This window comes from Podarcis melisellensis (genome assembly GCF_964234715.1).
Source record: "Podarcis melisellensis genome assembly, chromosome: 2".
Lineage (NCBI taxonomy): Eukaryota > Metazoa > Chordata > Lepidosauria > Squamata > Lacertidae > Podarcis > Podarcis melisellensis.
The window spans coordinates 19982488-19997345 of record NC_138529.1 but is presented as its reverse complement, the minus strand read 5'-3'; the positions used below and the strand labels follow the sequence as shown (position 1 = coordinate 19997345).

Below are 14858 nucleotides of genomic sequence, written 5' to 3'. Positions count from 1 at the left end.
CTGATTTAGTGGCGGAATATCCTTGGTGCTTGTGTGTCTTGGCTCTTTGCTGAATGTGGCAAAACCTGCCGGCTGCCAAAGCTATTGCTCACAGTAATCCTCCCTTTCTTTCCGTTTTAGGGTTTCCAGGGTAATAGAAGATCTGGTCAAGGTTACAGGGCCCAAGTGCAACGCCAAAATGGGCCCCCACACCCCAATTCAAATCGGTACCGAAGCGGGCCTTGGTACCAGTCCAACTCCAGGTCCCGGCCACCTCCTGGAAACGCAAACAGCCTCAGCCAGACTTACTCCACAGGAACCAATGGAACTGGTGCTGAGCCTGGTGTGCCAGCCCCAACTGCACAGTCCCATTCGGGCACACTCAGCAAAGAAGCCAAGGCTCTGCCGCAGCGGAAACCTAGGTCAAGCCAATATGAGGCGGCCAATTCCTGAAGAGCACGAACTCTCTGCCACTTCCCAAAACTGGATGACGAGATTGTAGGACACACCTAGCTAGAGATATTAACAAAGGAACGTTTACACTTGCTGCCCCCTTTGCCACTTTTCTCTTCCTTTAATCATTCCTTTCTGGGGAAAGCGGCTCCCTGGCGCTTCTCCTGCCCTTGCTTTCTGCCACGTGACATGGGTCAGGCTTTAGTGGAAAATGCACACATGATCTCCAGGCATGGCCTTGGCAAACCTCACTGCTGCCACCTCCTTTGCACTCTCTGGCTCCTCTTATTTTGGTGCCGTCCTTAAACATGGGCAGACTTTCAGCCCTAGAAGCAAAAAATAAAAAAGGGGGGATGTCTTCCAAGAACCCCAGCCCAAAAGCTTTTGATCTCCCCTCGCCCTCCCTGAATGCTGCTAGCCAGGCCTTACTCCTAACAGCAAAACTCTTCATGCTGGCAATGAGACAGATTGCTGTGAATTGTGAGACCAAGATGAGTGATCCTAATGGGAGGAGCCATTAAGAGAGACTGCTGGGATGGTTATTTTCTTTTTACATCTTATCTAAATACTACATTTGGGGAAACTGGGCTTGTATCTCTCTCTCACTAGAGAATGGAGAGGTCCAGTCCTCCTGAGAGAAGCATCATTTTGACTGTACGTCATGCATACATTTAGATGTCCCCTACTTTTAATGTTTGGTGAGGGATGGGAGGTTTAATTTGCTCCCGGTCACGATCCCATCGTCTGATCCTAAACTAAATTTCTAGCAATTTAATTAGCAGTGCTAATCCTAGGTGATTGCAAGTTCCAATAAAAATTGCTACGGTCTTTCTCTATCCTTGTATAAATAAAAATGACGTACATGTTTAAAAGACGGCGAGTCTCTAGTTTATGCTGTTATTTCTTGTAATTAAAGAGAGTTTGTGGTGATGTGGGCTGATCAGATGAGTTCAGAGTATGTCAAATCTAATTTCTAAAGCATTTAGCAAGTGGAACTGGTATAGTTCTGGCTAGCTTGTGTAATCTTAAGTTCTCGGTGCAGCTGTGACCAGTAAGACAAAATGGAAAATTTATTTGAGACACCCGATGGATAATACAAACAGCTTAGTCTTGACTTCAGGCTTGGCTTTGCAGGCCAAAGGGAAATAGCAGAAGAAAGATAAGAGGCTTTCGGAAGGTAAAAAAATGCTGTCAAAAGTGTTCAAAGCACATCTTGGTAAACCATTATGACCATGTGATGTATTTAGCTTCATACCCAAAATAGAAGACTCTTGAAAAATGGTAACTTGTCTGAGGGCAACCGCTGAGTTTTATAACAGAAGAGAAATTTGAACTAGGGACTTTCTGGCTAAGAGATTGAGCTCTTAGGCATGACTTCCCTACTCTTATTAACAATTTAACTTGTCTAAATAATTGTTCTCATAGGACAAGCATTAATAAATTGTGGTGTGTTCCAGAAGCACAGAACTGTGTAGGTTAGAATAGAATGGGGGTAGTAAATGGCAAAGCAGTTCATTTAGAAAAGCATCACTATTACATCAACAAAATTCTCAAACCTGCCAGTCAACCGGAGGGCTAACAACATCTACCTGGTTGCAGACCGAAGCGTTTACAACAGCGAAAAGGGTATTCAAAAACACCAAGGCGAATCAAGTACATTAGAGGCATGGGTAGTAGTGATAAATAAGTGAGGGCAGCGTGTGTTTTCATCTTTCATTGCTTAGAGCAGTGTTTCCCAAACTTGGATTTTCAGGAGTTTTTGGACTACAACTCCCATCATCCCTAGCTAGCAGGACCAGTGGTCAGGGATGATGGGAATTGTAGTCCAAAAACAGCTGACGACCCAAGTTTGGGAAACACTGGCTTAGAGCACATTCACTTTCTGTCTTGGAAGCTTAATCAAGCACACCTCAGCTGCTGGTTTGAGAAGATTCAGGTGAGTGTTGGAACATAGGCAACAGATGTAGGGAACCTTTGTCCCTCCAGATGTTGGCGAACTGCAACTCTCAGCCAGTGGCAGTGGCATCGCTAGCTAGGGCTGATGGAACTTGTAGTTCGGCAACAACTGGAGGGACAAAGCCACTAATCTAGGTTACAGGATTAACTATTGCAAACAGGATACAGTTCTATTGGCTCGAAAGTGTGTAGTGGTTAGAATAGAATGCATGTTTGTTTTCCATATCCTTGAGTACAGAGAGTGTTTGCTTCTTTTTGCTGGTGTTCACCAATGGATCTAAGTGCCAACGGTGCTATCAAGGAATCCAAGCTCTGCATCGAAATCCTGCTTGCAGCTTCATGCCATCTGAAAATGTGGTGATTCATTTTTTACCTTTTTTTTTTAATCCTTTCTCCTAGTGCAGTGTTCAACTTGTAAGGGGAGGGGGGAGCTAAGAGCAGGTGACCTCCTAGAATTCAGCAGCAGAAAATTCATGTTTTACAGGGCTTAGAGCAAGTGAGCTTATCCTGATTTTCCCAGTGAAGCCTTTTAGTTGTCCCCTGCCGTATATAAGCCACACATTTGAAAGTAAGAGAGATCCACTGACTCGCTTATTAGGAAGATACAGTGAGAAAGGTGTTTTCCTCAGCGAATATAATCCCTGGAGTAGCTTGTTTTGGTTTAGCTTTGTATAATTAGGAATATACTTAAGCTGAAATGAAAAATGAAGTACATGGAAAGAAGTTTATCCGTAAACAAAGCCTTTAGCTTTGTGAAGTGGATTTGAATAATCTTCGTCTTACAAATGCCTTGAAACTTTACTCCTCTGGTGAGCCTAAGCGTTCTTAATTGGAGTAATTTTGGCAAACATCAGGTTTCCATTTCTCCCAGTCCTCTGTTCCCCCTGCACCCATACGGCTGTGTCTGCTGCTGGCCTGCTGCTTGCCCACAGCAGGTGTAGAGGGTAGAATAACCTGCTGTACAGGTTGGTTGAATGAATGAATTAACTCTTAGGTCCTGTGCCAAAAGTTTGCAGGAAAGCATCCAAATACGCTCCCACTGCAGCACAAACTAACCGGTCTGAACTGGTTTTAACCGGTCTGAATCAGTTCCAAAAGGTTTAGACCAGTTCCAACCAGCTTGAACAGGTTCAAACCAGCTTGGACCGGTTCTAACCGGTCTAGACTGGTTCCAACCGGCTTGGACTGGTTCTAACCGGCTTGGACCAGTTCTAACCTCTAGACTGCTTCCAACCAGCTTGCACCAGTTCAAACCAGGTTTGACCGGTTCTAACCAGTCTGAACCGGTTCCAACCGGTCTAGACTGCTTCCAACCAGCTTGGACCAGTTCCAACTGGCTTTGACCAGTTCCAACCAGTTTATACCGGTACCAACCAGCTTGAACCGCTTCAAACCGGCTTCGACCCGTTCTAACCCATCGGGACCAGTTCCAACCAGCTTCAACCGGTTCTAACCATTCTGAACCAGTTCCAACCGGTTTAGACCGGTTCCAACTGGTTTCGACTGGTTCCAACCAGTCTGGACCGGTTCCAACTGGTCTGAACCGATTCCAACCTGTCTAGTTCCAACCAGCTTGGACTGCCCAAAACAGTTTCAACCGGTACAAACCTGCTTGCACTCATTCAAACTGATCTGGACCGGTTCCAACTGGCTTCGACTGGTTCTAACTGGTCTGAACCGGTTCTAACCGGTCTGAACCAGTTCCAACTGGTTCAGACCGGTTCCAACCAGCCTGAACCGGTTCAAACCGGCTTCAACTGGTTCTAACCGGTCTGAACCGGTTCTAACCAGTCTGAACCAGTTCCAGCCAGTCAAGACTAGTTCCAACCAGCTTCAAACTGGTTCCAACTGGTTCAAACCGGCTTCGACCGGTTCCAACTGGTCTGGACCGGTTCCAACTGGTTTCGACTGGTTCCAACCGGTCCGAACCGATTCCAACCCGTCTAGTTCCAACCAGCTTGGACTGCCCAAAACGTTTTCAACTGGTACAAACCTGCTTGCACTCGTTCAAACCGGTCTGGACCGGTTCCAACTGGCTTTGAGTGGTTCAAGCTAGTCTGAACCAGTTCTAACTGGTCTAGACCGGTTCCAACCACCTTGGACCAGTTCAAACCGGCTTCAACTGGTTCTAACCGGTCTGAACCAGTTCTAACCAGTCTGAACCAGTTCCAACCAGTCAAGACTAGTTCCAACCAGCTCCAACTGGTTCAAACCGGCTTTGACCGGTTTAAATCAGCTTCGACCGGTTCTAACCGGTCTGAACCAGTTCCAACCGGTCTAGACCGGTTCCAATCGGTCTGGGCTGGTTCCAACTGGACTAGTTCTGTTCCAACCAGCTTGAGCCAGTTCCAACCAGTGTGGGCCAGTTCCAACCGGCTTGGACTGGTTGGAACCGGCCTGTTCCTGTTCCAATTGGCCTAGACCTGTTCCAACCGGCCTGGACCTTTCCCAACTGACTTTGACCTGTTACTGCTGATATGGGCCGGTTCCAACCGGCCTTGACCTGTTCCAACCGGCTTGGGCCAGTTCCAACTGGTCTGAATTGGTTGGAGAACAACCACATCTGGGAGGTATCCAGTTGAGCTAGAAATACAATCTGTCTGACTCGGTGTATAAGGCAACTTCCTATGTTCCTGTGCTGATAGTTGAACTATATTAGAAATCATTATTAGCATTACTTTTGTGTGAGAATACAACCAAGCGAAAATTCTCACTTCCCCAAGGAGTTGCAGACAAGCAAAGTGTGCCACAGGCAACCCAAACATATTCCCTTGTTTCCCGATCAGTTGTGGAATTGAGTCATCTGTCTATATTGGGCAGGGTATTTGCTTTCCAGCTTTGTAGAATTGTGCATTTAGCCAGAAGTGTTACATAAGAAGCTGGATCCTTTTTTTCCCCTTTAGAAAGCCACAGGAATATAAACCAGAATCACTGAAATGAAAGTTTTCCAATATGGTAAAATGCAGGAAACAGCCCTGTAGTGAGTGAAGTGTTATTATTTAAAAGAGGCGTCATTTGCTGCAACCCTGGTGCTGGTTGCTGTTAAGATGGCTAACCATAATTAGAGACACTGGACCTCAATTGTGTTTTGATCATTAAAGTAAACAGTTTTAAATTATTTCATAACAAACTGTGACCTTATACACACGTCACACTAAGCCACATTTATGTGTGGCTTTTTTTCCATTTACAACAAGGAAGGGGAAAATTCTTTTTAAAAGATCTCTAAAAGAGCTTAGAAGTTGGAGGAAAAGATGTAGGTTCTGACATTCTGGTCACTGGCCAATCAGGCTTATGCTGAACTTGAACCTAGGCAGGGAATTGTATGTGTACAAGTATGATTCCACTGGGGAGAAAACTCCTGCTATGGTGTGGAGTGAATGAACACTAAATTAAAGAGCCAGTTTTTGCTGCGATCTATCATAACATGTAAGGGACGCGGGTGGCGCTGTGGGTTAAACCACAGAGCCTAGGACTTGCCAATCAGAAGGTCGGTGGTTCGAATCCCCGCGACGGGGTGAGCTCCCGTTGCTCGGTCCCTGCTCCTGCCAACCTAGCAGTTCGAAATCACGTCAAAGTGCTAGTAGATAAATAGGTACCACTCCAGCGGGAAGGTATACGGTGTTTCTGTGCACTGCTCTGGTTCGCCAGAAGCGGCTTAGTCATGCTGGCCACATGACCCGGAAGCTGTACGCCGGCTCCCTTGGCCAATATAGCGAGATGAGCGCCACAACCCCAGAGTTGTCCGCCACTGGACCTAATGATCAGGGGTCCCTTTACCTCTACCTTTATCATAACATGAAGTGGTGATGAGAACAGTTCAATGGCAGAGCACATGCGCTGCAGTATGCTTGTCACAGAGCTTAAATTCTCAAACTTTGGTTCCCAGGATTCCTTGATGCCAGGGGGAAGCTAAAGTGAGAGAAGTGTGAGTGCAGAAACCTCTGACGTTTTTATCTGTCAGCTTGACTGTAGAAAGTAAGACTCCCGACCGTTGCTCCACCCACTTCCCCCCTGGCCTTCCTTGCTCACTGGCATGCAACACCTAAGGGAATGTGGCGAGGGGGGGGGGGAAATCCCTCAGCTTTAAGGTGCCGTGAAAGTTGGTTACACTGCAAAAACCTAAGCAGGCGACCCCTCCAAAATTCATTGTTAACAGTTCTGCAGCAGCTTTTCCTGTTCCACTCCTTTTGCAATCCTTTTTATACAGTACACACACACACACATACACACACACACACACACACAGACTTCCCACCTGCTGCAGCAAGTAGCATACTTTCATTTTACCCCACAGTAGCAGGGGGGCAAATGGGGTAGGGACAAGCCGCGCTATCACATTATTAAAGGTAAAGGGACCCCTGACCATAAGGTCCAATTGTGGCTGACTCTGGGGTTGCGGCGCTCATCTCGCTTTATTGGCCGAAGGAGGCGGCGTACAGTTTCCGGGTCGTGTGGCCAGCATGACCAAGCTGCTTCTGGCGAACCAGAGCAGTGCACGGAAACGCCGTTTACCTTCCCGCCGGAGCGGTACCTATTTATCTACTTGCACTGGTGTGCTTTCGAACTGCTAGGTTGGCAGGAGCAGGGACCAAGCAACGGGAGCTCACCCCGTCGTGGGGATTCAAACTGCCGACCTTTTGATCGGCAATCCTAGGCTCTGTAGTTTAACCCACAGCACCACCCGCGTTCCGTCACATTATTACACACTTTAAAAAAAGCAAACTTCCTTGATATGTGTTCCATTGCACAGACAATAATATCTTAAGGAGGTTTAGAGAACACAAACTATTCACATAAGAATTTGACTAAATAGAAGTCTCTTAACTAGCATTTAATCATGTACCGTAACAGCATGTGGAAAAGATCAAAGGTGTGTGGAGGGTGTGTACTGTTTTTTCTTTCTTTCAAAGCAGTAAGCAGAACTCATTAATTTGATGCGGACTGTACCTTCTGGAACAAAAGGTGAGGGGTGAATTTGGGTTTCCCTTTTAAAGAGACGTGTCCCTCCGTTTTGCACTTAATTTCAAAATGTCAGCAGATAAGAGGTTACTTACTTTATTTCACTTTATATCCTTTTAAACAGGGTGGGGTATTGTTTTGGTTTGTTACTGTGGCATGCATTTTTTGTGCTTTCATGTTGCAAACTGCCCTGTGCTCCTTGAATGAAAGGCGGTATAGAAATTTAATAAATGAATAAAATAACGTAAATATACCAAGGAGCTCAGTACAACAGCTGGCCCTGTGAGCTAGGTCTGACTGCAAGTACGGGGTTTCCTCAAAATCACACTGTGTGCTTAATTCCTAAGTGGGCATTAAAACCTGGCTTTCCATTGAAATGAAGTGGTCTTAGCAGCAAGGTTAAAAAGAATATGTAAAAAATGGATTGATAACGGATGAAAATATAAAGTTATAATATGTTAAGATATAGAATTAAGATAAAAGCAAAGAGGGTAAGGATTTGCCGAATCAACCATGCGAACTGGAATACAAAAAAGGGAGGTGTGAGGAGGTCAGGGAAACAGGTAAATGAAATATAAGATATGAAAAGGTTGATTTGTTTTTAACTGTTTTCTATCTATTTTTTCTGTATTTTGTATTTTTTCTATGTATTTTTGTACTTTTTTATTTTTCTTTTTTCTTCTGTAATTTCTTTCTCTTTGTAAAACTTTAATAAATATCTTTAAAAAATAAAAATAAAACCTGCCTTTCCAGTTTCCCGGTTTTTTCACCAGCGTGCATTTACACTGTATTTCTGAATACCAGTTGCTAGAAACCACAGGAGGGGAGAGGGTTTCCCACAGACAGGCACTTGTGAGTACAGGATGCTAAGCTACAGGGCCGTCTTACCCATAGAGGCTAGTGGCGTGGGGCGCCCGGGCGCCAAGTTCTGGAGGGCGCCAGGGAAGTGGCGGAGGCTGGACATGGTGCCTCCTGGCATCAGCTCCCTGCCCTGCCTACTGGCATCAGCTCCTGGCATCAGCTTCTGCCATGCTGCGCCAAAGCAGTGCCGCGCCCGGAGCCTCTGTCTGCCGTGGCCACTGCAGCATGAAGAAGCCAGCTGAGCTGGGAGGCGCCGCATCCAGCCTCTGCCTCTTCCCCACCAGAGGAGCTGCCCTCCAGCCGCTGCCCGCCTCCTCCAGCCCCACCGGCAGCGCTGTCCTCCCTAAAAATCTGGGGGACGCAGGTGGGCTCCAGAGGGAGCTTTGCACCACACACAAGACATGCTTAAGACAGCCCTGCTGAGCTGGATTGGCTAGGGGCCTGATCCTGCAGGCCTCTTCTCATGTTCTTATGCCACAGACAAGTCCCTATTTGGTAAACTCCTGTCCCTATTTTATCCCTTGCTTGTTGCTTTATTGTTAATGTCGCTAACATTGCAATTCATCGTTGTCTAGCTGCCTTTTCCAGCAGGGTCCTTAAATGTTGAACCTCTGGGAGGGCGAGCGGCCACACCTTGATTCTAGTGTGCACCCACCCATGTGAATGTGTGTGTAAGCACAGACCCTCCAAGGGTCCCTATTTTCCAGGGACAGTCCCAGATTTAGAGAAGTTGTCCTGATATCTGATTTGATCCCAGAATGTTCCACTTTTCCTTAAGACGCCCCTATTTTTGTCAGAGAAATGTTGGAAGGGATGGAGTTATGTGACTCCCGAGCTAAGGAGATAAGTAACTATACAACCTTTAGAGGGCATCCCTGTATAGGGAAGTTTTTTTTTTAATGTTTAAGGTTTTATTATCTCCTGGTGGATTATGAAGTCCAGGAAGCATGAGGCCTCGATGTGCTTCCTTAATAAGGTACGAGTGTATAACTGAGGAAAATTTAAATCTGAAATCTGCTGCGTATTAATATAGCAGGGCATTGTATTCTGCTGTAAGAGACCTGTAAATCTGGTGCTGTGGTTTAAGATCACTAATGGTGAATTGGCAACAATTAAGTAACAAAACCAAAGCGTATTTGGAATACTGCAAATGGAAGCTTTTTAAAGGTTTTTAATGTTTCTATATATGTTGGAAGCAGCCCAGAGTGGCTGGGGCAACCATGTCAGGATATTATTATTGTTATGCATTGAAGTTCTCATCCTGGCCACCAGGGGCATTGTGTGTATAGTTTTCACTCAGGTCCACGTCAGTTACTGTAAGTTAGGCGGGAAACCCTGGGTTGTTGTTGTTACAATGTTGACAGCCGGCTGCCTATAAAAGCAGGCCGGCTGAGCTATTTGCTGTTCAGTTCAGTTCCAGCTTACTTATAAAGAACTACTTGGAGAAATCTCTGTGCCGTCTACTATGTCCACCCACTATTTAATAATAATTATTATTATTGACATCCCTATTTTCATCAGAGGAATGTTGGAAGGCATTTAAGCCTACTGAAGCTGAGGTATAGCCATGAGTTGCCATTTTAGCACAGCCGCACTCTCAGAACGGCCAAACCCCAGTTCCCTCCTCCCCCTGATAACCAATTGAGCAAACAGAGCAAATTACTTTTTAAATTATTATTCTTCCCATAGTGACAGTGCCCTGGGGAGTGCTGAGTCAGTGGGTTTGCCGGCAAGCGAAGCGCCCCCCCCCCCCCCCGCTTCTAGCCAAGTTTCCTAGACACCTTCCCATCTCTCTCTGTTAGGCCTGTCACTCCCACTAAAATTTACAGAGTCAAGAAAGGCATTGGAGGAAAGAGGGCTGTCATTTTGTTGTGCTGGGACTGGAGAGAAAGAAGCCCTGGGGTGAACCCACAAGGAAGATGGAGGCGCTGAGCAGAGCTTCCTATTTACACGAGTGGTTTGAGCCAGGACAATTGCGTGCATGGATTGGGGGGGCTAGGACTCTTCATGCAACTCTGGTGTAAAAATTGCCAGCTTGGCAAAGCCCGGCGTGTGTGTCTCCTATAAATACACCACAGTTGCTCCATTCTATCATTTATGGTGTTTGTGCAGGATAAAAAAAAAGAATTTTGGGACCTGGTATATAATGAGCTTAAGAAAATGTTTAAAAGAGTAAAAGGGTAAAGGTAAAGGGACCCCGGACCATTAGGTCCAGTCGTGGCTGACTCTGGGGTCATCTCGCTTTATTGGCTGAGGGAGCCGGCATACAGCTCCCGGGTCATGTGGCCAGCATGACTAAGCCGCTTCTGGTGAACCAGAGGATCGCACGGAAACACCATTTACCTTCCTGCCGGAGTGGTACCTATTTATCTACTTGCACTTTGATGTGCTTTCGAACTGCTAGGTTGGCAGGAGCAGGGACCGAGCAACGGGAGCTCACCCCATCGTGGGGATTCGAACCACCGACCTTCTGATTGGCAAGTCCTAGGCTCTGTGGTTTAACCCACAGCGCCACCCGTGTCCCTGTTTAAAAGAGCGTTCCCCCCAAATCCAGAAGTTTTTCTTCTGGGAATAGTAACGACAGAAATCCCCAAAAAACAAATATTATTATGGGTGTACATGAGACTCGGGTTCTATTTGCACACAAAAATGGAGAACAGATACAGTACCATTGAGAGAAGAATGGCCTGTCAAAATATCAGAATACATAGAACTAACCAGTATGACAGACAGATTAAGAAATAAAGAGGGTAAGAGACTGAAGGAGGACTGGATATTATATACGGAAAAATATTATAACAAGAAAATAATTATAACAGGCTGAAAAAATACTCAGCAGTACATGAGATTATGTAAGGCAATGAAAATAATTTAGTAGTATTTATTCAACTTATGCACCGCCCTATACCCGGAGGTCTCAAGGCAGTTCACAACAAGACCACAACATATAAAATCAAACCAAAAGCAGTAACCCAATAACACCCCCCCCCAAAAAAAGCCACATTATAAAAGGGTATTGGGTGTCATTCTGATCAACCAAAGGCCTGGTTAAAAAAGAATGTTTTTGCCAGGCGCCTAAAGGTGTATAATGAAGGCGCCTGGCGAACTTTCCTGAGGAGAGCATTCCACAGACGGGGGCCACTGCAGAGAAGGCCCGTTTTTGTGTTGCCACCCTCCGGACCTCTCAAGGAAAAGGCACACGAAGAAGGGTCGCAGAAGATGACCTCAAGGACTGGGTAGATTCATATGGGAAGAGGCAGTCCTTGAGGTATTGAGGTGCTGAGTCGTTTAGTAGAGTAAGAAAATGCAGTTAAATAATAATAATAATTTATTATTTGTACCTCGCCCATCTGGCTGGGTTTCCCAGCCACTCTGGGCGGCTTCCACAAAAACCAAAATTACACTAAGATGTCACACATTACAAACTTCCCTGAACAGGGCTTCCTTAAGATGTTCTATAGTAAACAGGAAACCATGGAAAGAGTGGAAGTTTAATTCAAGATAAAGTGGATTTAAATAATCTTGGAAGACTATAGATATGTTGCTATTACTATGGGTCAGATTTAAGGTGCTGGTTTTGACCTTTAAAGCCCTTCACGGCCTAGGACCCTCATACCTATGGGACCACCTCTCCCGATATGCCCCACGGAGAGCCTCAAGGTCCATAAATAGCAACACCCTAGAGGTCCCGGGCCCTAAGGAAGTCAGATTAGCCTCAACCAGAGCCAGGGCCTTCTCAACACTGGCTCCGGCCTGGTGGAACGCTCTGCCTCATGAGACCAGGGCCCTGCAGGATCTGATTTCTTTCCGCAGGGCCTGTAAGACAGAGTTGTTCTGCCTGGCCTTTGGCTTGGAATCAACTTGATCCCCTCCCCCTCTTTCCTTTTTCCTTTCTCCTCCTGAGATGGAACTCCTATTTGGGGACTTCCCTGGCTTTTTTCTGGCCCACGTAGGACCAGTCTGGACAGATGGCCTTGGTGAAGATTTGATGTTTTCATCCCCCAAAAAGTTTTTGATTTGAGTTTCTACTGAAATGAGGCTGCATATTAATGTTGTATTTTAATCTTGTTTTTAAGTTGTATTTTAATAAATTGTTTTTATACCTGGTGTTAGCCGCCCTGAGCCCGGTTTTGGCAGGGGGAGGGCAGGGTATAAATAAAATAATAATAATAATAATAATAATAATAATAATAATAATAATAATAATAATAATTCATATCTACGCTCCCCCCTTATTTTATGTATCCCTATAATATAGTATGTGTTGACAATGAGATATAACAGAAAAGCATAAACAAACAAACAAACCCACAACTTCGGACTAACATGGCCAGATGCAAGAGAGGATTCCTGCACCTCTGAATGGTTGTGAATTTCAGCAGGCTGGAGTTTGCGTGACAAACAAGACATATGTCCTATGTCGCAAGCAAGACATAGGACTGGTGGTTTATAGCTAGCATGGTCGGTCACAAGTTGTGTGGGTCTGCATCCCCTCCAACATTTCTCCGATGAAAATAGGGACGTCCCATTCCACAGTGATAATTTCAATATTTGTACCCCACACACTGAGTTGCCCCAGCCACTCCGGGCAGCTTCCAACATTTATAAGAACATAATAAAAACACTTTACTATACAGGATTGCCTTCAGAGAGCTCAGGGGTCAGATAACTCCATACCCTCCAACCTTTCTCCAATGAAAATAGGGACATCCTGAGGAAAAGCAGGACATTCTGGGATCAAATCAGAAACCAGGACGCTTCTCTAAATTGTTCTCTAAATCGTCCTCTAAATCACCTCTAAAACAACTTTGCCCCCCCCCCCCAAGCTCAGCAACTTTAAAAATTAATTAAAATCTCAACATTTTTTTGTGTCCGGATATTCACTTTTTGAAATATGGCAACCCTACATCCTGGGCCTTCACATCCCAGGTTTTGGAACAATTAGAGGTGCTACCTTTTTCTGTGTCAGGTTCCTGCACTTGTCACAGCTGAAGCTTTTTCCACTAATGAACTTCTTTCTTGGGGAAAAGCCTCAGCTGTTACCTGTTATGAATCTCTCCATTACTGAGAAAGGTGGCAGCCCTGTTAAACCAGAGAGAATATTTATCCCTCAATAGCTTCTAATTAAAATAGCTTCTTATTAAACCCTTGAGGTTTCAAGATCCAAATTTGGCCAAGATTAGGAAAAGATATATTCTCCGGGCCGAATGACTTGAGCTGGGGCAGAGAGATAACTTACTTCAATTTATTGCTGGAGTCGATCACGGTCTAAACTTCGCTGCTAAGTTTTCCTCAGAACCGATCTCTATCTCTTGGTGCATTATCAAGTCCAGAAAGCACAAGGCCTTGGTGTGCTTCCTTAATAGGTAAGAGCCAGGTTCATGGTGTAAAACGGGGGGAAATTTGATTCTGTAATCTGCTGTGTATTAATATAGCTGGGCATTGTGTTCTGCTGTAAGAGGCTGCAAGTCTGGTGCTATATTTTAAGATCACAATTGGTGAATTGGTGACAATTGAGTAACAAAAGCATAGCGTGTTAGGAGTACTGTATAGGGAAGCTCTTTTAAGGTTCAAGGTTTTATTACGTTGTTTTTTTAAAAAAAATAATATTTATTTGATTTTACAAGTATAAAATTATAACAATGCAATCATAAACATTCAGTGTTTTTTTTCTCCTTAAAAAAATATTTAGGGGTACTCTCATTTTGACCCAAGAAAATCGCCATTTTTTTGTTCAAATTGGCAAAAATAAATACAGTAAATGGACAAAAGTACAGTGGTACCTCAGGTTAAGTACTTAACTCGTTCCGGAGGTCCGTACATAACCTGAAACTGTTCTTAACCTGAAGCACCACTTTAGCTAATGGGGCCTCCTGCTGCTGCCGCGCCACTGGAGCACAATTTCTGTTCTCATCCTGAAGCAAAGTTCTTAACCTGAAGCACTATTTCTGGGTTAGCGGAGTCTGTAACCTGAAGCATATGTAACCTGAAGTGTATGTAACTTGAGGTACCACTGTACAAAGATTCACAAAATGTTTAGGGGTATGCTTACCCCTGCATCACCCCCCCCCCAGGAAAAAAATAAGTCCTCATGTTTATACAATTCTTTTCTTAATATTTCCCGTTATGAGGTTTGTTTCCAATTCTACTGGTTTTACTATTTCATCTTATCTTTCCTATATACAACATAAATTTTCCCATACTTTTTGAAATGTTTCCTCGCCCTGTTGTCAAATTTTCCTTGTTAGTTTGGCTATTTCTACATATTCCATTACCTTCTGTTGCCGTAAGATTGGACTTTTAGTCACTTTAAAGAAACCAAGCTTGTAGCTGCATCCCTACACATCCTTCCGGTACTTTTATACCCTTTCTAACCTCGCTTTCCTTTGATTAACTTGTTCTGTACAGCGCTGCAAATATTGCCAGTGCCATAGAAATAACAGCATCTCTAAAAGCAGGTATCATTAGGAATATGATGTGTCACTCAGTACAAGTGACATTTTCTTCATGTTTAGGAATGGGGAGAAGGTTAAATACTGTCGGGTTGGTGTTTTTTTTAACCTACTAAGCTTTAGCAAAGAAGATTTTGATGTGTGTGTGTGTGTGTGTGTGTGTGTGCGCACGCGCACACATTCTTGAATACAGAT

At 44.7% G+C, this 14858-nt stretch overlaps 1 protein-coding gene across 2 annotated transcripts in view; it reads left to right on the top strand.

Moving 5' to 3' along the window:
- SPATS2 (spermatogenesis associated serine rich 2) overlaps positions 1-1307 on the top strand; it is a 48746-nt gene extending 47439 nt beyond the window's left edge. For both annotated transcript variants that reach the window (XM_081898719.1, XM_081898720.1), the window contains exon 13: positions 121-1307. In XM_081898719.1, coding sequence (XP_081754845.1) covers positions 121-432 — 312 coding nt within the window. In that variant the 3' untranslated portion in view covers positions 433-1307. The remainder of the gene's footprint in view (positions 1-120) is intronic.
- The last annotated feature ends 13551 nt before the right edge of the window (positions 1308-14858 follow it).